The following is a 24522-nucleotide window of genomic DNA, read 5'->3' as shown; positions in this document are numbered from 1 at the left end:
GACGCGCAGGCTCAGCGGCCATGGCTCACGGGCCCAGCCGCTCCGCGGCATGTGGGATCTTCCCGGACCGGGGCACGAACCCACGTCCCTTGCATCGGCAGGAGGACTCTCAACCACTGCGCCACCAGGGAAGCCCCGGGTCAAGTATTTGAAGTACACGTTTTCTCTAGTGATTCTCAAAAGTTTCACAAACTACTTTTTCTTTTACGCTTAAAAAAAATTATTTATTGGACTCCTACTGTTTGCCAAGCCCTGGGCCAAAAGCTTTATATGTGCTACCTCATTTAATACCCTATACAACCTTGTGTGGTACATATGATTATTTTTCCGATTTTTGTAGACAGGTGACTGAGGCTTAGCTAGGTTAGGTGATGCATCCAGGGCCACGCAGCTATGAGAGGGAGAGGTGGGATTTAAATCTGGGGTGGCCTGACTGCTTTCTTCCTAATTTAGTCTTTTCGGCTGAAGTGGTGTGGGAACCCAGATCACAGGGCATATTTGAGAAATGCTATCCAGGTCTCATGATTATGGGAAAGAATAACCTTCCAATCTTGCTCTCTCTCTCCATCTGTTAGGTACTCAGAATAACTTTGATTAAGTGAAACAGAAAAAGTAACACCTCTATGTTCAAGACATTTTGGGTAAAAACTAGACAGATTTTATGAATACATTGCTAAGCCTGGGGTTACTGGCTACATGTCATGGGCAAGAAGCTCACATCTTTCACTAAGTAGAGGTATGGTCAGGTAGCAAAGGGATGATGGAAACACTGAGATCAGTGATGGGTTGTATTGTCAAATATGTAATATACTAAGCACTGAGCTCCGTACTTCATGTGCCTTACATCTTCAATCCTCAGCTTAACCTTGCGCAATAACTATTAGAATTGTCCCCTTTACAGAGCTTATGTTACTTCCCCTTAGACATAAGGGAGCCAGGATTCTAACAGGTGTCCAAGACTTAACCAATCCTCCTTGCCTCTGGGATAAAGTAGTTCCGTCGAGATGAAAAGAGTCCATGAGGACAAGAATCTCACTGCAAAGGCAACTTTAGGAGTGTGAAAATGAGGGCAGTATGGGAGCAAACACCACAGTTTAAGCTCAAAGAAAAGTTAGATAGTGCCAGATTGACAGAGAATGCCTAGGCTTTGCTATCTCCTGCAACTTTTACTATCTCATGGACCCACTGATCTTGATTAGTTGGTTAATTCTTTTTCTTTTAATATAGCAGCTTTATTGAGTATAATTCACATACCATACAATTCACCTTATTTAAAGTGTACAATTCAATGATTTTAGTATATTCAAAGAGTTGTGCAACCAACACCACAATATTAGCACACTTTCTTCATGCCAGAAAGAAACCCCATCTCCCCCCAACCCTCCCAGCCCTAGGCATCCTCTGTACATTTGCCTACTCTGGACATTTTATATAAAAGGAATCATACAATTTGTGGTCTTTCATGACTAGCTTCTTTCACTTAGTGTAAGGTTTTCAAGGTTCATCCATGGTGTAGCATGTATCAGTACTTCATTCCTTTTTATGGCTGACTAATGTTCCATTATTGTATGAATATATCACATGTATCCATTCATTAGTTGATGGAAATTTGGGTTGTTTCCATTTTTGGGGCTACTATGAATAATGCTCTACTAACATTCATGTACAAGATTATGTATAGACATATGTTTTCATTTCGCTTGAACATATATTGATACTTAGGAATAGAATTGCTAGGTCATATAGTAACTCAGTTTAAACTTTTGAGGAACTGCCATACTGCTTTTTTTAATTGAAGTATAGTTGATTTACAATATTATGTTAGTTTCAGGTGTACAACATAATGATTCAATATTTTTATAGGTCATATTCCCTTTAAAGTTATTGCAAAATAATGGCTGTGTTTCCCAGTGCTGTACAATATATTTTTGTTGCTTATTTATTTTATAAATAATAGTTTGTATCTCCTAATCTCATACACCTATCTTGCCCCCACCCCACTAGTAACCACTAGTTTGTTTTCTATATCTGTGAGTCTGTTTCTGTTTTGTTACATACATTTGTTTTATTTTTTAGATTCCCCATGTAAGTGATCACAGAGTATTTGTCTTTCTCTGTCTGACTTATTTCACTAAGCATAATACTCTCTAGGTCCGTCCATGTTGTTACAAATGGCATAGTTTCATTCTTTTTTGTGTCTGAGTAATATTCCATTGTATATATATATACCACATCTTCTTTGTCCATTCATCCGTTGATGGATACTTAGGTTGCTTCCATATCTTGGCTATTGTAAATAATGCTGTTATGATTGGGATGCATGTCTCTTTTTGAATTAGTGTTTTCATTTTCTTCCGATATATACTCATCAGTGGAATTGTTGGATCATATGGTAGTCCTATTTTTAGTTTTTTGAGGAACCTCCATACTGTTCTCCATAGTGGCTGCACCAATTTTCAATCCCATCAACAGTGTACTAGGGTTTCCTTTTCCCCACATCCTTGCCAACATTTGTTATTTGTAGACTTTTTGATAGTAACCATTCTGACACGTGTGAGGTGGTATCTCATTGTTTTGTTCTGTTTTGTTTTGGCCATGCTGCATGTCTTGTGGGATCTTAGTTCCCCGACCAGGGATTGAACCCAGGCCCTCGGCAATGAGAGCGCGTAGTCCTAACAGCTGGACGGCCAGGGCCCCTCTCGTTGTTGTTTTGATTTGCATTTCTCTAATGATTAGCAATGTTGAGCATTTTTTCATGTGCCTGTTGGCTACCCCTAATTTCCTATTTAGTATGATAAAAATGTTCTCCTAATATTTTATAAGATTATTATATATCTCTTTTAAAAGTCATTAATGCATTAACAATTATATCTGTCTAAATTATTTACACATGGTTTTTGAGGGACACATCTTTATCAAGTGAGGAATACTTGCAGTAGTTATGAGTACTGAAATTGTTCTCAGTACCCAAAAAGTCACTTTGAAAGTCTTAAGAATAGATTTATTAAAGAGCAAACTGTCAGAAATATCCATTGGAAGCAGCGCAGGCTTTAGAGTTTTATGTTTGAATTCCAGTTCTGAGACTTATCATTTAGATGTCTTTTATGGTACAAATATCTGAAAACCCAAGTGCAGTGACTTAAAAAGACAAGGCCATAGTGGTAGGTAGTACGGAGCTAGCATGTTAATTCAATGATACCCCAAGGAACCAGGCTCTTTCCACTTTTCTCCTCTGCAGCCTTTAGTGTGTTGGCCTTAATCCTCAGATGCTACGCATCCAGGCTTCTCATCCAAGTTTCAGGAAGGAAAGAGGTGAAGGGAAAAGGACATTCTCCCATGGACTTCCACTTGCATCTCATTGGCCAGAATTGAGTTACATGTCTACTCTGTCAGGATGGGAACCTCAGAGAGGAGTGTTATGGGTAGAGTTCAGTACTGTCATCTAATAGTATCTGCCACAATTGCTAGCTGAGGGATCTTGGTAAATTTGTTTAGCTTTGCTAAGCCTCAGCCTCCTGAGAAATGAGTATAAGTAATACCATACTGAGTGTTATAAAACTTACAAGAAAGCAAATTATAAGAAAAGGCTCACAAATAGGAAATGCTTAGAAACTGACAAAAAGGTGATGTTAGAATATTAGAACATTAGGGTGAAACTCAAGGCTGACTCTCTAGACTTGTTTGATTTGTTCCAAAATCAAAATCTGATGATTTGGGAGACAAGATTAATGTAAAGCCATAAAAAATTATCACTTACAGGATATTATAAACAATAACTTTTTTTACGTTATTTTCAAGTAACAGTAATTTTGGACAGATGACTTTCTAGAAAGATTGTTAAATGTGCTCTAATAAATAAGACTAATTTTCTAGCTGTTGTACATATGTCAGTAGTAAAGTCACTCATTTATTCAAACTAGCAATGTAAACCCAATGTGGGCAAGAATTTTTGTTTGTTTTGTTCATTGCTATATTGCTTGAGCCCAGGATGAGGCCTGGCACATAGTAAGCGCTCAATAAACACTCATTGAGTGATTATTCTGATAACTAGAAATAAACATTTCCTGCATCCTCCCTTCACAATCTAGTTAACTAATAATACTACAAGGTCCTATATATTAAAAAAAACTTTTTTTACTGTCTTTTCTGAAACCAAGAGCAAATTATAGCCAAACTCAGGCAAACCTAACCCAAATTCTGACTTGACTGAGTCCAGATTAATGGAATTTTACCATTTTTTAAAAAACTTTATCATATGTTATCATAAAATATGTGAAGGGTTACCATAAAAACAAATGTTCTCCGCTAGCAAATTCAAAGAATGTGCTCCTATAAGCACAGACAAATTGGAAAAGAAAATAAACATCTGTTTGTCTTACAATTAATTAAAAATGAACCCAGGAGTTGAGAAAAATTAGAGAAATCCATTTTTCTAACTTATGGTTAAGAAGGCCTTTCCCCCTAGGAAAAAGGTGAGTTATAATGAATTTTGTGGTTGAAGTGGTATCAGATTTAAAAAGCCTTTTCTAGATCCTGGGTTCTCAGGGTATTTTCCACTTGGGCAGATAGGTAGAGATCAGCATTTGCAAGGTTTCACTTCCAACTCATGTGGTTCTGTTTTCCAGTAAAATCACATAGAGAGAGAGGCATTTCACCTCAGCCCACCCACTTGTTTCCACAGTGGCAGAAAGATGGCATTCCCTCTATGGCAGCATAGGGGCCATCAGGGCCTCCGTCTGGTGTTGGATTGAAGTTGTAAAGTAGAGGAATTGTGTCTGTGTTGCTTCAAGAGTCTTCTTTCTCCCCAGAACCTTTGTGGTGACCCCACCAGCAGAGCTGCATGTCCATTCACATACACTCCTCAACCCCTTTGTATTTTGCTATGTACCAGTGGGTGGTGATAGAAAAAAAAAAAAAAAGAATCTCTGCTAATAAATATCTACTTACTGTTGTCCCATTACGCTCAACAGCTTCATGTAAATATGTTCTTTCTTTATCTTGGATACTCTGGCAATGTCTGGCACAGTACCTCCTACTCAACAAATAACTTATTGAATGAAAATAAGTGCATGATGGCCCTTCGTTCTATTTTATTCAAGTCAATTTAACAAATATTTATTTAGTATTTCATGTCTTCTTGGAACTATGTTAAATGCTAGAAAATTTTTTTAAATACACAACATGTCCGTGCATGACAAGTTTATAAACTGTTTAGAACAGCACCAATGGTAGAATTTTCAGGTACTATGAAAGACCAATAGGGTCTTTTAGTTTTAATGAGAGCCCTAAAAACAACTGCCTACTCTTCCAGTTCATAAGGCCTGCTTGTTTTGCCACATCTTCCTCTCCATATGCATATTCATTATAACCAGAGTTCTTAGATATAATTGCAAATATATTTGAGGCTGTGATGTTATATGTCTACTGAGGTCAATAACCAGTTCATAAGTTAAAATCCATCTCCTCACCGATTCTGCACCTGTGCTTGGAGAGCTAATTGTGGCTGGGGACAAACACAAACTTACTGACTGATATCACTTTATGTTCATGACCACTCACCTCAACTGGACCCAGGAAGCCACCCAGTAGTCCTACTGCACTTCACTGGGCAAGTCACTCCCCCACTCACCAGGTAATTATTTCATTACTCTTTCTCTCATCTCTGGTCTCTAACATCTTCTCCCCTTCTTAACTCTATTGATGACCTGCTTTCTATTTCATTGAGAAAATAGGAGTAATGGGAAATACCACAGCCTTCCTCATCTGCTGACACACTGACATCTGTACCCACATACTTGGTTTTCCCTTCTAGTACTGTGGATGAACTACCATTGCCCTGATGCCAGCTCTCCACTGTGTACTAGATCTTTCCCTGCCTGCCTACTAGAGGACATTGCTCCAACAATACTCCTCTCTTTCTTCTGTATCATCACCTTTTCTATCTTTACTGGATCTCCTCATTAGCTTTCAAAGTTGCTGTAGCATCTGCTCTCTTGAAAATACAACCCTCCCTTGGTCCTTGCCTTCCACTAATCTATTTCTCTGCTCCTTCTATGGCAAACTCCTCAAAAGAGTTGTTTGTACTTTCTGCCTCTACTTCCTCTCTTTTCATCGTCTCTTTAATCTAGTCAAGTTTTTGCCCTTCACCTCCAGGTCTTAGCAGTGTCACTAATGACTTCCCCATTGCCAGATGCAATGGTTTATTCTCAGTGCCCACCCTCCTTATCAGGAGAAGTTACTATCAGGAGCATTGAAGTTAGCTCTTTACTTCCTTCTTTTGGCTTCCAGGACAGCACTCCCTTTTGGTTCTCCTCCTACCTTCCTGAATGCTTTTTCTCAGTCTCTTTTGCCAATTCCCCTTTATTCCAGTAAAGTAATGGTGACCCAGAGCTCTCTCCTAGGACCTCTTATTATCTCTATCTACACTCATTACCTAAAAGATCTCACTCAAATTTATGGTGTAAAACTCCCTAATCTATATCTCCAGTCCAGATATCTCTCCTGAAATGCAGCCATCATTTATCTAACATCTTACTCAATATTTCCTCTTAGATGTCCAAAACGTATTTTCAAGCTAACACTTTCAAAACCAAATACCCAGTTTCCTTTCCCCAGACTCGCATTCCCTATCTCAGTAAGTGGTAACACCATCCTTTGCAGTATTCAGGTTAAAATCATTGGAGTCCTCCTGGATTCCTCTCTAACACACCCCCCATTCAAAACCTATTGGATCTGTCTTTAAAAAACTGACTTCTCACTGCCTGGTCCAAGCCATATCATCTCTCACCTGCGTTAGTAAACTGGTGCTCTAGCCTTCACCTTTGCCCTGCTACAGTCTATTATTCACAAGTAGTCAGAGTAATCCTTTTCACATGCACATCAGATGTCACTCCTCTGCTCAAAATCTCCCATTTCACTCAGAGATCAAAGGCAGCATCCTTCCATGGCCTTATGTGACCTTACAATGCCTTCTAAATCTCCCCCTCCTCTAGGACTCTCTGATATCATCTCATCCCTTTCCATCCCTCAGTCTACCAAGCCTCAATGACCTCCTTACTGTTCTTGAACAGGACAGGCAAGGTCCTGCCTCAGGGCTTTTGCATATCACCTAGAATGCTCTTCCTCCAAAGAGCCACAAGACCTGATTCTTTACTGCTCTAGTGTTACCTTCTCAGATGTTCAGATAGGTCTTCCCAATCTCCCTAAAAAAAAAAAAAAAAAAAAAAAAACCCCACACCTACTCCTAGCATTTCCTAACCTCTTTCTTTTCTCTTCTGAATGTTTATCACCATAAGACATATTATATATGTATTTGTTTCCACCAGAATGTGTGCTCCACAAAGGTTGGGACTTTACTTGTTTTGTTCACTGTGGTAGCCCCAGTGACTAAAGTAGTGCTTGGAACATAGTGGGTGTTAAATAAATATTTGTTGAATGAATGATTAAATTAAAAAATACTGTTCACCATTATCACCACAAATCAGCAGTGTTTATTAAAAATCTATTGACTACAACTAGGATTAGGTGCAATGGAAACTTCAGAAAAATATAAATCATGCTGACTCCCTTCAACAAATAATCTGTTATGTATTAATTAGCACAAGAAAAAAAGTAATAGAAGTAAGAAATTTAAAAAACTTTGTAACATACAGTTGTATGCAAAAATTGTCCTAAAGTATATAGTCAGTCATTACAATTAGATTCTTCATCTAAAATAGTGCTTTGTGGTCTAGGTGCTGATATGAGGGGTAGACTTTAAAAGAAGAATTAAATTGCCTAGTAGCTATGGTTAATGTCGGTTTGAGAATACATTTCCATTTTGACTTGTGGCCTCAATGCGTGTGATAAAAGAATTAGCCACAAACCAATTAACAACATGTGTGTGGTTTTCTCTACCTGGAAAATATTCAAAGATGCCCTACTTACACAGAGTTGCCATTCTCTTATTTTCACATTTGAATACTTATTTACCATGAAGTTAGCATTCCTTATTACAAAGCCCTTGCATGGAACCCCTGTGCAATGCTCTTTCTCAGAGGGAGCTCATTTACTTCAAGCCATATCCACAGCTGCCCTTCCCAAAGAGGTACAGTAGGCACAGTACCCAGGGCTTGCCATACTTCCAGAAGTCTACAAGATGTTTAATTGCATTTAAAATCACAGGAAAAAATGAACCATTAGGTCAAAGAAAATGGTTTAATATGTGATATTAATATAGTTGCATTTATATCAGCAGTTGTGAAACATAATCTATATGAATATATGTGTGTGTGTATATATATATATAAACATAAACATACCTACACACATATAAACTTTTTTATGTTAATGGAAGAAGGGGTCTATGAAGGCAAAAGTGCTTAGGGCCCATGAAAGTCATACTGTGACCCTGGATGGTCTTGACTTTGTTGTAAAAAATTCTAAAAGTGAAACCAATTCTGATTCATTTTTAAGTAAAAGGTTGCCTTCTGAAAGCAAGCTAAAAAGATAGCATCAAAAAAAATTGAGGAATAATTAATTCAAACCAACATAACTGGTGATCATAATCTTTTTTTTAAAGTTTAGAGACAGAAGAAGAGCAAGAGTATCTCACTTCAAGTTATATTAACATCTCCACTGATTCATTGCAAGGTGGCAAGAAGTATTTGGTTTGGGTCCAAGCCTCAAATGTACTGGGCACGGAGAAGTCAAAACAAGTGCAAATTCACCTGGACGATATAGGTAAAGAATAAGAAATCTGTAATGGCTTTACAAATAAACAACTAATTTGTTCTGACCTAATCAAATGAAGTTGAGATCTGAAAAGAGTTTCCCTAAAGTTCCTGAAGATCATGATACAGAAAACAAGAATTACCCATAAGCCACTGCCTGAGACAAGCCAAAGATAAGTAAGGCTACCATTGTGTTGTATATTCTTCCAGTCTTATGTCTACATGGGGTATGTCTTTTCACAATATTTACTGAGAACTTCTTATGTTTAACCATTGTTCTAAGGGCTAGAAAGAATGAGATAGACGAGGAAGATACTTCCTGTCCTAAATATCTTGCAATCTACCAGGGAAGAGGGAAAGAAATAAGGATTATAATAAAGTGTGATGAGTCTTATGTTGTGAGAAGTACAGCATACTAAAGCATTCTACTGTATATGCTATTTTGGAAGTTATGCCTTTGTTTGATTTTGTTTGAAAAGTTCTACAAAAAACATAGAAAATTGTGGAGAATTATATAGACATCTCTATGTACACCAGCCAGATTCAACAAAAGTTAACATTTTTTGCTTCAGGTATTTTAGAACTTGCCTTTAAAAAAAATAATAATATAGAATACATATTTCTATTAATTTAATCTATAATCTTATTTTTATTAATATCTTTAATTAGTCCCTTATTATTGTTCTCAATTTTTCACCATCATAAACTACACTGCCATGGACAAACTTTTGGCTGAATTTTTGCATAGTAGTTGTTTTTTTCCTTAAGATAACTTCCAAAAAGTGATTGCCCTTGAGACTTTTACAACTATATCCTAGTCCTAAAGCCAGAGTACAGCCAAAGAGCACCAAGTGTGAATCACCTTCTCTTTGGAGATTCTAGTGCCAATTATTCCTGTTTTTATTATTAAAGATGATTTCAGTAGCTAACATTTATGGCACACTTTCTTCAGTGCTAACTGCTTTTACATACATTATCTTATTTAACCCTCACAACAGTCCTATTTTGTAGAAGAGATTATAATTTATACATGAGGAAACCAAGGCTAGGTGGCATTAGAAGTTGAGTTTGCAGAGCTAGGAAGCCTCTAGTTCTAGTATCCTCAACTCCTATCCTCAGTCTTTATTTAAAGCACACTTTAATGTGTCTGACAACTTTCCTGCTGATTAATGTTCTAGGGGATGTGACACCTCTTGGGGCACAACACGGATATCCTTTGGGGACGACTGGGGTCTTCTATTGGAACTAATATCTCAACGTCTCAACTAAACTGAACTATCTCAACTAATAAGATTGGTCTAAAAATCTGTCCTTATGCTATGAATATTGGCTTTGAAAAAAAACACTTCTGACTACGGTGATGAATAGTAACTCCATTGTACTGTATATTCTTGGAGTTATAGTTCTGCACTTTTTTTTTTTTTTTTGCGGTACGCGGGCCTCTCACTGTTGTGGCCTCTCCCGTTGCGGAGCACAGGCTCCGGACGCACAGGCTCAGCGGCCATGGCTCACGGGCCCAGCCGCTCCGCGGCATGTGGGATCTTCCCGGCCCGGGGCACGAACCCGTGTCCCCTGCATCGGCAGGGGGACCCTCAACCACTGCGCCACTAGGGAAGCCCCTCCACATTTTTGTAAGTTTACATTTTGAGGTAGGATATAGCCATAACATGCCCTTATCTTAAAAACAGGTTCCCCTCAATGGATTAATGATGTTTAAAGGCTATCGTGTTCAGTATCAATTTGGCAGTATCATTTTTAGGAACTAGATTATTACTATTAGTATTACTGCTATTATTACCACTGTTATCTTATTATGATCTTAGTGTCACTGCATCCATTTATTGAACACCTATAGTGTTCCAGACAATTAACATGCAAATCACATTTAATTCTGAAAACAATCATGCATGGTACCACTGCGCCCATTTTATAGACAAAGAAAGAGATAAAATAATTTGCTCAAAGCACATAGCTAGTAAGGAGGAGAGCCAGATTTCATCTCAGACTTGCCAACTTGCTGTAGTTAACCACCACCCCACCTCCCATAAAGGGAAAATCTCATCTGGCTGTCACCTCCAAATCTGCTTTTCACACTGAACCAGGGAGCCTCTTGTTTAGAGTTACCCCACCTCCTCCTCTTCCTCCTTTCTCAGTATCCCAAAATGGACTCTTAGAAACTCAGGCTGAAAAGCACAGGTTGACAGTGTAGGAGGCTACTCCCAACAGAGCCCTTAGGTTATTAACGGATGAACTATATTCATTTGTGGCACTTTAAGAATAAGACATTGCAAGTTAGATATATGAACTGTTCTATGAAACTGAAGACAGAGGACTCTCCTGGGAGCAATTTCCACATAATGGCTATGGGATTGGTCTTTAATTAAGTTAGGAAGATATGCTGAAAGGCAGGGCTGAATTAATAGTGCAGTAACACTGCCAAAATGACGTGTGAGAGGAATGCTTAAACTTCTCTTATAGAGAAATAAGTTTCAATACGGAAAATGCAGTGTCTTCTGGCTGCCATTTTGAACATTAGTTCTCCCCACTGAATAATTATAAGTAAATACATGTTGTTAGAAAGATACCAAAGAACTACAATATGGTTCTTTATTTCAATGTAAGTGGAAACTAAAGATATGGTATCTACGATGGAATTGACGGTTTTTTTTAAAAATGTAAGATCTAATGGGAATGTATGAAACCAAAGCAATGAGAGCAAAAATTGAACATTCTGAGTCTTGTGTAACAAACTAATGTTCAAGTACATATTCCATAACATGTTTTTATTTGAAAAATATAAGCTCATTCAAACCTAAACCGTCAGATCTCTATTGCATTGATCTGCTCTGTGCTAAGACTCTATCTTAAACCGGACTTACTGTTCTATCTGCACTTCTCATAGGACTAAGCAGACTTTTGCTTCCTCCCCAGAATATTTCTTTCTGCAAAAAGGTCTCGGAATGCTTGTGCTGTTACGACTGTGGCAGGTCACACTCAGAGGTGGGAGACAGGAGGGGGTAGGTAATTTGTAGCCTTGAGGGTGCTTAAATGGTCCCAAGTGGATTCAGAGTTGTGGAGATCCACTTCCCTGACTAGAAATCTCTGAATTCTGATTCTTATTATAAGAAGCTTAAACTAGCAAAAGGAAACTACCTATGGAATTCAGATGATAAAACTTCAGTATGGTAAGCTCTTTAATTAGATTAATCCTGCTACTACTACTTATGTTCTATACTGGGTTTAGCCCAAGGATTTTATTTTAGGTCAGTGCTACTGGAAAGCAAATCTTTAATTTTTATATTTTTCTATAAATCATATATCTGTGCACATAATTTTAGATAATATTATTCATTGAAAATAAAACAAATTTCCCAAAGAATACTTTACAAACTTAGAATAAACAAAAAGGAAACTAATTCATAGAGAATATTAAGCTGTAATAATGGCCTCTAAAAATACACATACAGGTTCTTGAGTTCTTTGTTAAATAATACATCTAACAAAGTTATAGGTTTTCACTGTTCTACTATGCATATAGGAGAAATGGGAAGTGCCCATGATTTTATTCTGTTCAGACAGAACAAAGTTACAAGAATTTACACAGTTTAGAAATACAGAGCTTCCAGTTACACCATTACACCTAGTACAAAAAATAACTAGTAAGATAACCAATCAGAATTTCAGTTTCCTTTTGAAAATCGTAATCACAGAACACAGCAATAATTTGTAAAGTCTTAGAGTCTTGTGAGACTCCTTGTTCAAATCATACTTTCAAGTACAGATTTATTTTAATAGATAACAAAACAAGTTAGCAATAGATATAAATATTCATATAAGTTTCCCTATGACACAAGAGAATAAAAATATTATTGTGAACGATCTTAATTTTACATCTTACCAAATTAGATTCTCTGAACTAAATTTAGGATGCAAAACATCATTTCTCCCTAAACAGATGTGGGAAAGAAGAGATATCTTCTTTACCTCCTTTTTACATTCTTTTGTTAATAGGCCAGGCTTCAGAATTTCATTAGGTCGGAATACAGGGGAGTATGAGGTGGGAAAGGACAAGACAGAGCTCCATTTAACAGAAATGGAGAATGGGTGGAATAGAATTTTACTTAAGAACAGCAGTTTTCTCCTACATAATAGATTAGAAAACAAGAAAAATTTCATGTTAATTAGATCATGAGTTTTTTTTTTGGTACTTTGAGTTTTAACATGTCTAAATATTGATGAAAAAATATTGATTTCTCCCTAGGCAAGTTTTAAGCTGATGGATTTCTGTTTTTGTTTTTCTTTAGTGATACCTTCTGCAACCATTATTTCCAGGGCTGAGGATATAAATACTACAGTGCCCAAAACCGTAATCCACTGGAATAGTCAAACATCAATTGAAAAGGTTTCCTGTGAAATGAGATACAAGGCTACAACAAACCAAACTTGGAACGTAAGCTAACTTTCACTATTCTTTTGCATGTAAGTGAGTGAAAGAAAAGCCAGTCAATAGTCAGTGACTACAGTGGATGTATAATGATCTAGGTTACATGATTTTATCTGATTGTTCATGTAATATTCAAACCACTCTACTTTTAATAATGATGCTTCCAAATAGAGAGGTGTTTCCTGAAAAGGCCTCTTGCCTTTTGTAAACTGCTAAATAGACAAATGTCCAACTAGGACGGAGTCATCTATTTAGCTCCTTGTAATTCACTGTCTCTTAGGGTGAAATTTGTATCAGTGATGATGAATATAAAATGTAAGTATTCTATGCTGAAATTTAACAGCCATCCGGGGAAATAAAATCTGTTCAAAAAGCTTCAGATTTATGGGTGTCTCTTTTTAAATGAAAAATGTGCAATCCAAAATGTAAAATTTGTTACTATATTAGTCTTAGATGAGCATAAGGTAAAAAGTGAATGTCTAGGCAAACTAACCATCCTTAAATACCAATGGTAAGTTAGCAAGCGTCTTAGGAGAGGCATAGGTACAAGGTTCATTAATAAAATCACATCACATGACAGCACCTGTGAACATTATAATAAAAACTCACTAATTTGAACTACAGGGTAACACTAGCCTGACTGAAGAAAAAGTACCAATTTTAGTGTATTTGAAAACAAATGCCATTTTATTATTTTTAAGTACAATAAACTGCCATTTAGTCAAAATAATTAATGAATGGAGTTTATGGCTTTGCTTAATTGTTATGTGTCATGTATGAATTTACCAGTTTTCAGAGAGTTAAGTGAAATGATATGTATTTATTCTCTGGTGATTAGCATGGCTCCAAAGTCTTCATCACTCTGAACATGAACGATATTGGCTTTGCTGTAGAACAATATGTTTAAAGAGTGTCAAGAAAATGAGGGTAAAACTATACTGATTTCATGACATACTCTAAAGACTGCTCTTTAAAAAGAAATCCTGGATGCCAAGTTGTTTATTTACCCTTGTTAATGTACATGAGAAATGTGACCTTTTAGTTGTTTAGATTACACTTGGATGAAAGTCCATGTTCTGCAACATTTGGTCAGTAACCAAATGAAGATACTGCTGGACTCGTTGACTAAATAACTGCGGCATTTGTGTGCACAGCAACCCCATGCTTGAAGCCTAGGACAAGCAAGATTAAAAACTTCACAGCCAATCTTTTGCATATGTGGAATTTAAGTAAATTTGGAAACAACCCAAATGAAACTCTCATCCTAGATTTTGAGTGGATGAGGCTTTACTCTAATAAGACACCTGGGTAGTGTCAGGGTCATAGGGTGATACTGAGAATATGAAATTTCTTTATTTGGCATAATTAGGAGGAAGTAATAAGCTATAAGAATGTTTAGAAAATAGAAAGGAGTTACAGTATCAGTATCTCTGAATAGATTTTCAGAAACCAACTGTTTTCTTGTTGAAATTCTTGTTCTCTGCTCCCCTTGGTGGTGCTACATATGCCACTGTGAGACTTGGTAACTCAGGTAAATCTGAGCTCCCTTTTCAAAACCTTCTCTTTATCAAAAGCAGGCAAATGAAGGAGCTGAAAGAATATTTGTTACCTCATTTCATCTTCATCACAATCTTTTGTGATAGGTAGTATCAGCTCCATCATCGAAATGAGGACATAGGGCTTGAAAAGAGCTTAAGCCAGGTTCTCCAAGCTTACAGCCTTAGTAACTTAGTGCCTCTTACAGACCCTACATCACTTTGGGCACCCCAAAAATGTTTGGAAAATGAAGGAACCAGTTTCAATTCAAAATCTGTATCCTATCCCTTTTACCATGATTCCTCCAAATGTAATTACTCACATAGATGACCCAAGTCCAGTTGGTAACAGCCAGAATGATGCTTTGTTTTTTACATTTGTTACCCGTCAGTTTCATCTGGATCATGCATAAAATGTTGTCTTTACCTCCTTGTAAGGAGACAGGAAGTGAGAGTCATGAAGAGTGGGCAGACACAAAGGACTACCGATTTGCTCTTCCACCTCAGCTCTGCCTACATCAGATAACTGATGGAAGGAAGCTCTTTACTTCAAAGTGGCAGACAGCTATGCAGAAAGCCTTGTGGCTAAGCACATAGGCTCTAGAGTTCCAAGCCTGGCTCTACCACTTTCTGGTTGTGCAGCCTTGGGCAAGTTCCCTAGCTTCTCTGGGTCTTATTATTACCACACCTAAAAGAGGGATAAGATAAGCACCTACCTCATATGGTTTGGGGGATGATCAAATGATGGAAGAAGCTAGCCCAGAGCCTGGAATAGAGTTAATGTTCAGTAAATGCTGGCTGTTACTGTTCCTCTTCATCTTAACCTCCAGGAGAGCCATGCAGCAGGTGTGGTCAAGCCAAGGAGCCCACCTGAAAATCAAAATCAGTGCATTGAGGGTGTTTTCAGCTGTTTTTAGCTAAGCTACATATAAATTACGAGGTATCAGCCAGTCCTTCAGGTGAACCTGCAAGGTTGACACCATGGGGAGAATATCTACTTGTTGGTTATCTTCATGGACTGTCTCCCTACCTCCCTGGCATCCCTGCCCACTTCTGTGTACCTTATCTCAGGAACATTTGCCATGTTGTTTGTATTTACCTGTTAACACGTGTATTTTCCCATCCTTTAACTATGAGCCCCTGGAAGACAGGACTGTTCCACAGTCATTTTTGTATTTCCATTGATATTTATAATGTCTGGTTCACACAGATAGTATTTTGACACATTAGCTATTAGTATTATTATTATTTGCCTTTAATGGTGACAACAGCAGTGATAGTAAAGTAGGGAAATCTTGACTAGAAGTTCAAGTGAATGGATTAACAGTGACTGGAGTCTCTGATTAAGCTAGACCAGGGTATTGGCAAACATTTTTTTCAAGGGCCAAATAGTAAACAATTTAGGCTTTGCAGACCATAAGATCTCTGTCCCAACTATTCAACTCTGCATTTGTAGCATGAAAGCAGCCATAGACAATATGTAAATGAATGGACATTGTTGTGTTCCAGTAAAATTTTACTTTTGGACACTGAAATTTGAATTTTATATCATTTCCATGCATCATTGAAATCGTCTTCTTTGGATTTTCTTTCAACCATTTAAAAAATGTAAAAACTCTTCTTAGCTCATGGGCTGCACAAAACCAAGCATTCACTTTTTTCCTGGAATGGCTAATAGAACAGCAGGCAGATAGCCAAGGTTCAAATCCTTGGCCTTTGCATCAAAAGTCTAAGTGCTAGTATAGGACAGAAGACTTGTAAGAACATGTGATTAGTCATGACTGGCTTTCTCAATCCCCATCCCCCTTCCCTCTCACACCAAAGAGTAGATAAAGGTTCCTGAGCAGAGAGAGGTGGAAATGGGTGAGGGGAAGAGGTTGGTAAGGAGGAAGAACAAAAAGAGTTTAGACTTGGGTGGTTACTGAGCAGGACCCCTCATCTGGGCCATGCCCCAGGTTGGGAGTCAGAGGAAGTTGGGATTATAGAACTCTGAATAGGTTGAGATTCTCCCCTTCACCCAAGGATGCTCCCAGAAATTTAGGTGTAACCCTAATAGGTACCTCAAAATGATGGGATTAAGTTTCCAGGCCTCACACCTTCAGAATTGAGGCTCTAAAAAGAAAGCAGCTGCTATAAAAATAAAGTTATATTTCTGGCCCTTGAGGTCATACCCTCTGCACAGGAACACAGTTAGGTCCAGCTCTCTCAATGTCCATTGTAGCCTCTGAAAGTATCATTTTGAAGGTACCATCTTCAGCTTGCAAGGCCCTAAGCAGGCACCTGGTTGGCCTCTTAGTAGAAACAACTGTTAACAGTTCCATAAAATTCTTCTTTCTATTTTAGAACTCTGGCTGTACTGTAGGGTATTTCTCTTCTTAGAGGACTTACCTATAAACATAATGGCAAGAGACATATTGGAGAACAGCAACTCCCCTCCAAAAGAAGCTCATATGAAGCAGGGTGCATATGGAAGTCAAACTTTTGGCACTAATAAAATCTCTCCTGGCACAGGGGGATCAGCTGGGTGCTTTGTGACCACCTAGAGTGGTGGGATAGGGAGGGTGGGAGGGAGGGAGACGCAAGAGGGAAGAGATATGTGAACATATGTATATGTATAACTGATTCACTTTGTTATAAAGCAGAAACTAACACACCATTGTAAAGCAATTATACTCCAATAAAGATGTTAAAAAAAAAAAATCTCTCCTGGATCCCAGTAGACTCTAGGGGCCTTCAGTCATATTTAGAAGAGCAGAAAATTTCAAGAGCCGTGGGTAGAAATGTGGCTTACGGAAACTCTGAACTATATCTTTCAGGAAACGTGATATCCCAAAACAGATATTTTTATGATTTTTACATTTTCAATGCATTGCAAGTTTTAAAGATTTATGTTAAGACTGGGTTTTAACATTAGAATCTCTAAATGACGTGTATACCTTGTTGTGTGTGTGTGTTTGTTTTAATCGTGATAGTTTTAACTTTCTCTTTCATGGTGACTGTTTTCTCCCAGTTGCTGAATAAATGCATTTCTAGACTTTTTTTATGTTTACGTTTCAATTGTGCTTCATTTTTTTCAGTAGATCCACTATTACAACACACTAAGGCGCTGTGTAAATGCCTTGGTTTTTCTCTCCCATCTGAACCAGCTTGTCTGGGGGTCCTTTTTCATTATATTTTATAGCAGGTTGTAGTCCCAGAAAAATGATTTTTAAGTTTATCCCTCAGCTATTTTCTTGCTTATCTTCCATTGGATTTTCACGTTTCAACAGTCTTAAATGTTTTGTTTTGTTTTCTCATATATATATGAGAAAGGATATATATATCCTTGTAGAATGCATAGATCTGCAATAAGGACAATTTAACAGCTTAGTTTGTAGGTAATTTTTTCCAAAAGTCATCATTCACAAGTGAAATTATTTCATCATTCAGGAAGAATTATTGATCTAAATATGCAACTGCAGAGAGAGAGAGAGAGAGGAGGGAAGAAAGACTCAATTCAAACAATTGCTATTATGTCCCCCTTTCTCCCACCCTATTAAAATCAGCTGTTCCAAAATTAAGAATATATTACATTTTGGAATTTCTTGATATTTTAAAGCTTGAAAGAGTGGTCAAACACTAAGCAACATGTATTTCACTTTTAAGGTTAAATAACATGTATTTGATTATCTTTGGCCATCTTTTATACAAAGTAGCCTATTCCTCTCTGTTTTCCCAGGTCCTGGAACATAATAAGTGTCCCATACATTTCTGCTAAATGGAATAATTGTTTTAAAAGCACACTGCATCATTTCTTTATGGTATTTCACTATGGTTATTCATCCATTTTAGGTTAAAGAATTTGACACCAATTTTACATACGTGCAACAGTCAGAATTCTACTTGCAGCCAAACACTAAGTATGTATTTCAAGTAAGATGTCAAGAAAAAGCTAAGAGGTACTGGCAGCCCTGGAGTTCACCCTATTTTCATAAAACTCCTGAAATAGGTGAGTGTATTTATATATTTAATCTCTTAGGCTTCTCTTTTGACTTCTGTCTCTTTTCTAAGTATATATTTGTTTCTCCTTAATTTCCATCAAAATCGACAAAACTATTCTAGGGCAGTTGATAACATTTAAATTGTCATTTTCCTTTGATTTTGTTAAGGCTGACTACAATTTATGTAATGGTTCTCAAACATTCCAGGGCATAAAAACCAATAAAAACCACCTGGGGTGCTTGTTTAGTATGCATGGGATTACGTAATTCTCTTCTCAATAAAATCTAGCTGAGCTATTATCTTTAGGTATTTTCCTGCTTTTAATATTATTCGTTTAATTTTCTAGTCATTTACACGTCGTTCAATAAAATCTTAGCCAAATAGACTCAACTGTAAGCAAATAATAAAATAAATCTATAGTAATTTTCATAATACTCCATAGTGGCCCCATTATCCTGAAGATGTCTCCCTACTGTAGGTAGCTTATACACTAGATTAAAAAAATTTTTTTTCAGAACTGAAGTACTTAATTGTAATCACAGCATTGTTAATATCGTTCTTACTATTACACATCTTGGAACTGTGTTTTATGTTTTCAAAACACTTTGACATACATTATAAATATTGATGGACACCAAATAAGTAGAAGGTGCCAAGAGCCAGGCAAGCTAAGAAGTTCTTTTGGGGCTTCCCTGGTGGCGCAGTGGTTGAGTCCGCCTGCCGATGCAGGGGACACGGGTTCGTGCCCCGGGCCGGGAAGATCCCACATGCCCCGGAGCGGCTAGGCCCGTGAGCCATGGCCGCTGAGCCTGTGCGTCCGGAGCCTGTGCTCCGCAACGGGAGAGGCCACAACAGTGAGAGACCCGCGTACCTCAAAAAAAAAAAAAAAAGGAAGAAGTTCTTTTGGTGCCCTCTACTGCCAAAATCTCAGAAACACATTATTAAGGGAATCATTTACAATACTGGTTATCAGTTCTTTTTTTAAAGTAATTTTTTAATTTAAGGTATTCTGTTTTAAGTTGATATTGTTAAAATTCTTAGGACTTTAGATGCCATTTTAGAATAGTCATAATTTAGTTGATAATCTATTTTAATGAAATCTAAAATTGTTTATCAAGATTATTCAAATTGATAATTAACATTTACTTACCACTTACAAAGTACTACTATATATAAGCTTGTTTGACCTTTACATTAGTCATATTTGGTCGTGTAATTGGCATCATTTTACAAATGAGGAAACTGAAGCATGATTTGCTTCATTGCTAGTGGGTAAACAGCAGTTAAAGGAGAAAGCGAGTTTTCTTACTCACCACCAGCCCTCAGTAATCTCATCAATTTCTTTCTTTAACCAATTACAGTTGACCCTTTAACAACATGGGTTTGAACTCTGCAGATTCACTTATACACAGATTTTTGTCAATAAATGCTACAGTACTACACAATCTGTGGTTGGTTGAATCCACGGGTGCAAAACTGGGATGCAGTGGAACCAAGAATACTGAGGGCCAACTATAAATTATATGGGGATTTTTAGCTGTGTGGAGGGTCAGCACCCCAACCTCTGTGTTGTTCAAGGGTCAACTATACATCAAAGTGGAGGAACAGCTTACTAAAATATCCTACAGGTTAAGTACAGTCAGCTCTCCATATTCATGGGTTCCACATCCACAGATTCAACCAACCATAGATAGAAAATATTTGGGGAAAAAAGTCTGGAAAGGTCCAAAAGCAAAGCTTGAATTTGCCTCACACCAGCAACTATTTCCATAGCATTTACATTGTATTTCCAACTATTTACATAGCATTTACATTGTATTGGGCATTATAAATAATCTAGAGATGATTTAAAGTATACGGAAGGATGTGCATAGGTTATGGGAAAATACTACTCCATTTTAATTAAGGGACTCGAGCTTCCTCGGATTTTTGTATCCGCGGGGTGGGGGACGGTCCTGGAACTAATCCCCCATAGATACCAAGGGACTACTGTATAGGACCACAAATGTTCTCCTTTAAAAGTAAAGGCCGTAAACCTCACATAGAAGGAACAGGAACATCAGCTACCCCGCAACAATTCTAAATGTAAAGTCTTTGTTTCCTAAGGGGGAGAAAACCACTTAAGAGGCAAAAATGCCAGTTAAAATGAAATATCCCTGAAAACTTGCATCTATTCATGTTTAACATGTTAGCTAAGAGGAACCATAAACTACTCTCTTGGTACAAATTCTAAGACACATTAAAGAAGAAACAGGGAAAGTGTGTTAGGAAAAGTGCTAATATTAAATCTTTTCAAAAATTTATCTCTTTTTTTCTATTTGTAAAAGCAATGCAAGTCTGTTGTAATATGCAACCTAGAAATAAGTTTGTTTACATTTTAATGGATTTAATATTAGTTTTTTCCTATGCACATATTTTTAAATGGTTGATGCTGTGGTATATGTACTGTTTTATACCCTGATTTTCTTACTTAATCTACCTTGTTGAATTTTAAAACCTATTAATGGGTGCATTCCAGTTTATGAATGTAGTATAATTTAATCATTTCTCTATTTAAACAATATCTAGGTTATTGCATTTTTTCCATTATCAATAAACTTCTTTGAATAGCTTTGTATATGAACTCTCCTTACGTCTTTAGGTCTTTTTGGATCAAGAGTTAAGCACATTTTAAGATGTTTGATGCAAGTTGCCAAACTGCTTTTCAGTAAATCTTTAATATCAATTTATTTTTAAAAAGGTATCCATGAAAAGACAGTAATTCATTTAAGTTGTTCATGAAGTATTCATGTATCCTCTACCATGCACCAGACACTTGCTAAGTACTTGCAGAACCTCAGTGAGCAAAGGAGACAAAGATCCCTTAATTCTAGAGAAGACAGTCAATACAAAAGTATAATAAAAAGTATATAACATTATAAATATGGAAATACAAGCAGTAAGAATCAAACCTCATAACTGAAGTTTCAATTGTTTCATAACCAACTTGTTTAATAATGGGTTTTTTTGGCTAAACTTTCCCAGTAATTAAGGTTTATTTATTTATGAAGAAACACAGCCCAGGCAATACTTCACCCTCCATGCAGGAATTTCCTGTTTTTGTTCTCTAAAATTCTCATATGTGTATCACTAAATTGATTCATCCTGAAACAATGTGTTTTCAAAATTATGCCCAGATGGCACAGCAGGACAAATCATGAAGTAGGTATGGCTTTTCCTGCAGGCCCCTAGCATTCTTCTGTATCACTTTCCCTCTGGATAGTGCCTTTCCTTGGTCTTTAAAAACCTGGTCTCCAAAAGAAACCAAAGGAACTCAATTATAATAAGGGTTAAATGACGTATTATCTTTTCCTTCCTTAGAGTATTTAGACTTCAATGGAAGACAAAGCCTTACACAGTAGTCCCCCCTTACAGGTGGGAGATATATTCCAAGCCCCTCAGTGGATGCCTGAAACCACGGATAGTATCGAACCTTATATATGTTATGTTTTTTTTCCAGTAATACACACTTATGATAAAGTTTAATTTCTAAATTAGGCACAGCAAGAGATTAACAACAATAGCTAGTAATAAAATAGAACTATAACAATATACTATAGTAAAAGTTATGTGAACGTAGTCTCTCTTTCAAAATATCTTGTGGAAATTTAATGCCTTTTGCATCTTAACTAAGCACTTATCACACTCTATAGCTGTAACTTTTGCAGTTTCGGGTATGACAGCAAAACTAGCACACATTTCTTTTTCCCTCTTCACAATTTCAAGGATACAAGATTCATTCTTACCGTACAAGTTAGCCACCTCAGCATAGGATTATTTTTCCTTCCTTAATAAGTCAAGAACTTGCATCTTTTCACTTAAAGGAAGCACTTTACGGCTTCTCTTTGGCATATCCAAATTGCCAGCATCACTGCACTTGTACTTTGGGCCATTATTATGTAAAATAAGGGTCACTTGAACACAAGCACCATGATAACCGAGATGGTGTTCTGATAACCAAGATAGCTACTAAGTGACTAACAGGCCAGATCCGTGGATGATTCCCATCTGGGGTGGGACAGAGCTGGACAACGTGAGATTTCATCACACTACTCAGAATGGTACGCAATTTAAAACTTAAGAATTGTTTATTTCTGGAATTTTCCATTTAATATATTTGGACCCAGTTGACCAAGGTAACAAACCAAGGAAAGCAAAACGTTGGATAAGGGGGGACTCCTGTACTAAAAAAGAAAAAAAAAATCAACTTTAGTTGATTACTTCCTCTTGGGCTTTAATAATCACATAGGAGAAATTTCTCTAGATTAGAGACTCACATTTTTCTATACTGGTATAATAACAAGAGGCTAATTCAGTGACTGAATCCAGGTGACTTCAGGATAATAAATAATATAGCTAACATTTACTGGATGCTTATTGTGTGTTGGGCACTGCAATAAGGATTTTACTCATCACTGCAGCCCTATAAAACTGTTATTCCAACTGTGCAGATGAAGAGATGAGGCTCAGGGAGGTTAAGCAGTTGGCTGAACATTATAAAGCTGGTAAACGGTAGGGCCAGCGCATAGCTCAGGCTGTAGGATTCCAGCACTCACCCTGTAGCTCTGCTGGTCTCCTTCCTAAGAGACCTAGGAGGGTCCCAGGTCAACCTTCCCTGGGCCACCTAACCATATTCTCCTCTACACATTAGCTAATATGCCAACATAACTTCATTTAATGTAATGCTTGTTATGAAATGCAAATAAATGAGAGAAGAGGGAACTGTAAGATGCTATCAACTATTTCTACTTTGGCAATGAATACAAGATGTGGAAGCACGTTTGGGTTAAAGTGATGAGAATGAAACAATAGAAACCTTGGGATAGGATAGTGCAGTCTGAGATGAGGACAAAGTATAGATGGGAAAGGTGACCTTGCCCAAGACAAGGCACCACAGGGAAATGCATAGTGTGTTTTTCCAGCTGGTCCTGGCTCAGGAAAATGTCTTGAAAGCAATGCTTCTCAGAGTGGGGTCTGTGGACCATCTACATTAGAAATGCTTGGTACTAGTTTAAAATACAGATTCCTCAGCCTCTAGTCAAGTGATACTTCTGCAGCAAAGTGTAAAAACCAGTGTTCTGGAAGTTGGACACACCCTTTAAGAGGGAGAAGTATCATGAAGGGTGTGGGTAGGAAATGTGGACAGAAAGGGGGAGAACAGAGTGTCCAAGCCATTGCCTTGGTAAGAGTGGTTCTGGGGGCCAGAAAAGGGTGGGTACATGAGAGTCTCAGGCCACTCTCTCTAGTACTGTCCGGTTCCTTCTCTAGTCCTTTTCCTCCTGCCTATCGCTTCCTCAGTCACTGGGCACCCCAACTCTCTTGGCAGCCCAGGATCCCAAGAAGCACAGGATGCAGGACCGAGGCTCCAGTAACCCATCACATCCCACATTACCCCCTCTGCCTACACCCTCCCCTGCCTCTGGGTGTGAGGTTTCAGCAGAGGCTCTGAAAACCTCCAGGGACTGCTGAAATGGCAGCTTCTAGACCACCAACCTGGACAGTCACTGTAAAAATTTCTGGGGTCTTTAAGCAGTACAGAAAGAGCCCCAAAGGGGAAAAGATGGTTTGTCAGCATAAAAAACCAACACTGAAAATGTGAACATGAATTCCCTACTACCAATGTGAGAAGAGGTCTTCCAGGCAGGAATGTTTTTCAATTCTGCATTGTAATACAGATCCCTTTGTAATGAAGAAAAGGTAGAGGCTTCTCTAATCCCTTTAAAGACAAGACAGAAGCCCGAGGGAAGGGCAGTCACATTTCATAATGACTAATTAACTTGCTTGAATTGCAACTGGCAGTAGAAAAGTTTCC

At 37.6% G+C, this 24522-nt stretch overlaps 1 protein-coding gene across 1 annotated transcript in view; it reads left to right on the top strand.

The window, feature by feature from the left end:
• IL23R (interleukin 23 receptor) overlaps positions 1–24522 on the top strand; it is a 52945-nt gene that overhangs the window by 12012 nt on the left and 16411 nt on the right. Inside the window, exons 4-6 of the mRNA XM_007109059.2 lie at positions 8561–8721; positions 13016–13161; positions 18522–18678. Of these exons, the coding sequence (XP_007109121.1) occupies positions 8561–8721; positions 13016–13161; positions 18522–18678 (464 nt within the window). The remainder of the gene's footprint in view (positions 1–8560; positions 8722–13015; positions 13162–18521; positions 18679–24522) is intronic.

This window comes from Physeter macrocephalus, chromosome 4 (genome assembly GCF_002837175.3).
Source record: "Physeter macrocephalus isolate SW-GA chromosome 4, ASM283717v5, whole genome shotgun sequence".
Lineage (NCBI taxonomy): Eukaryota > Metazoa > Chordata > Mammalia > Artiodactyla > Physeteridae > Physeter > Physeter macrocephalus.
This window is presented reverse-complemented; position numbering and strand designations above follow the sequence as displayed.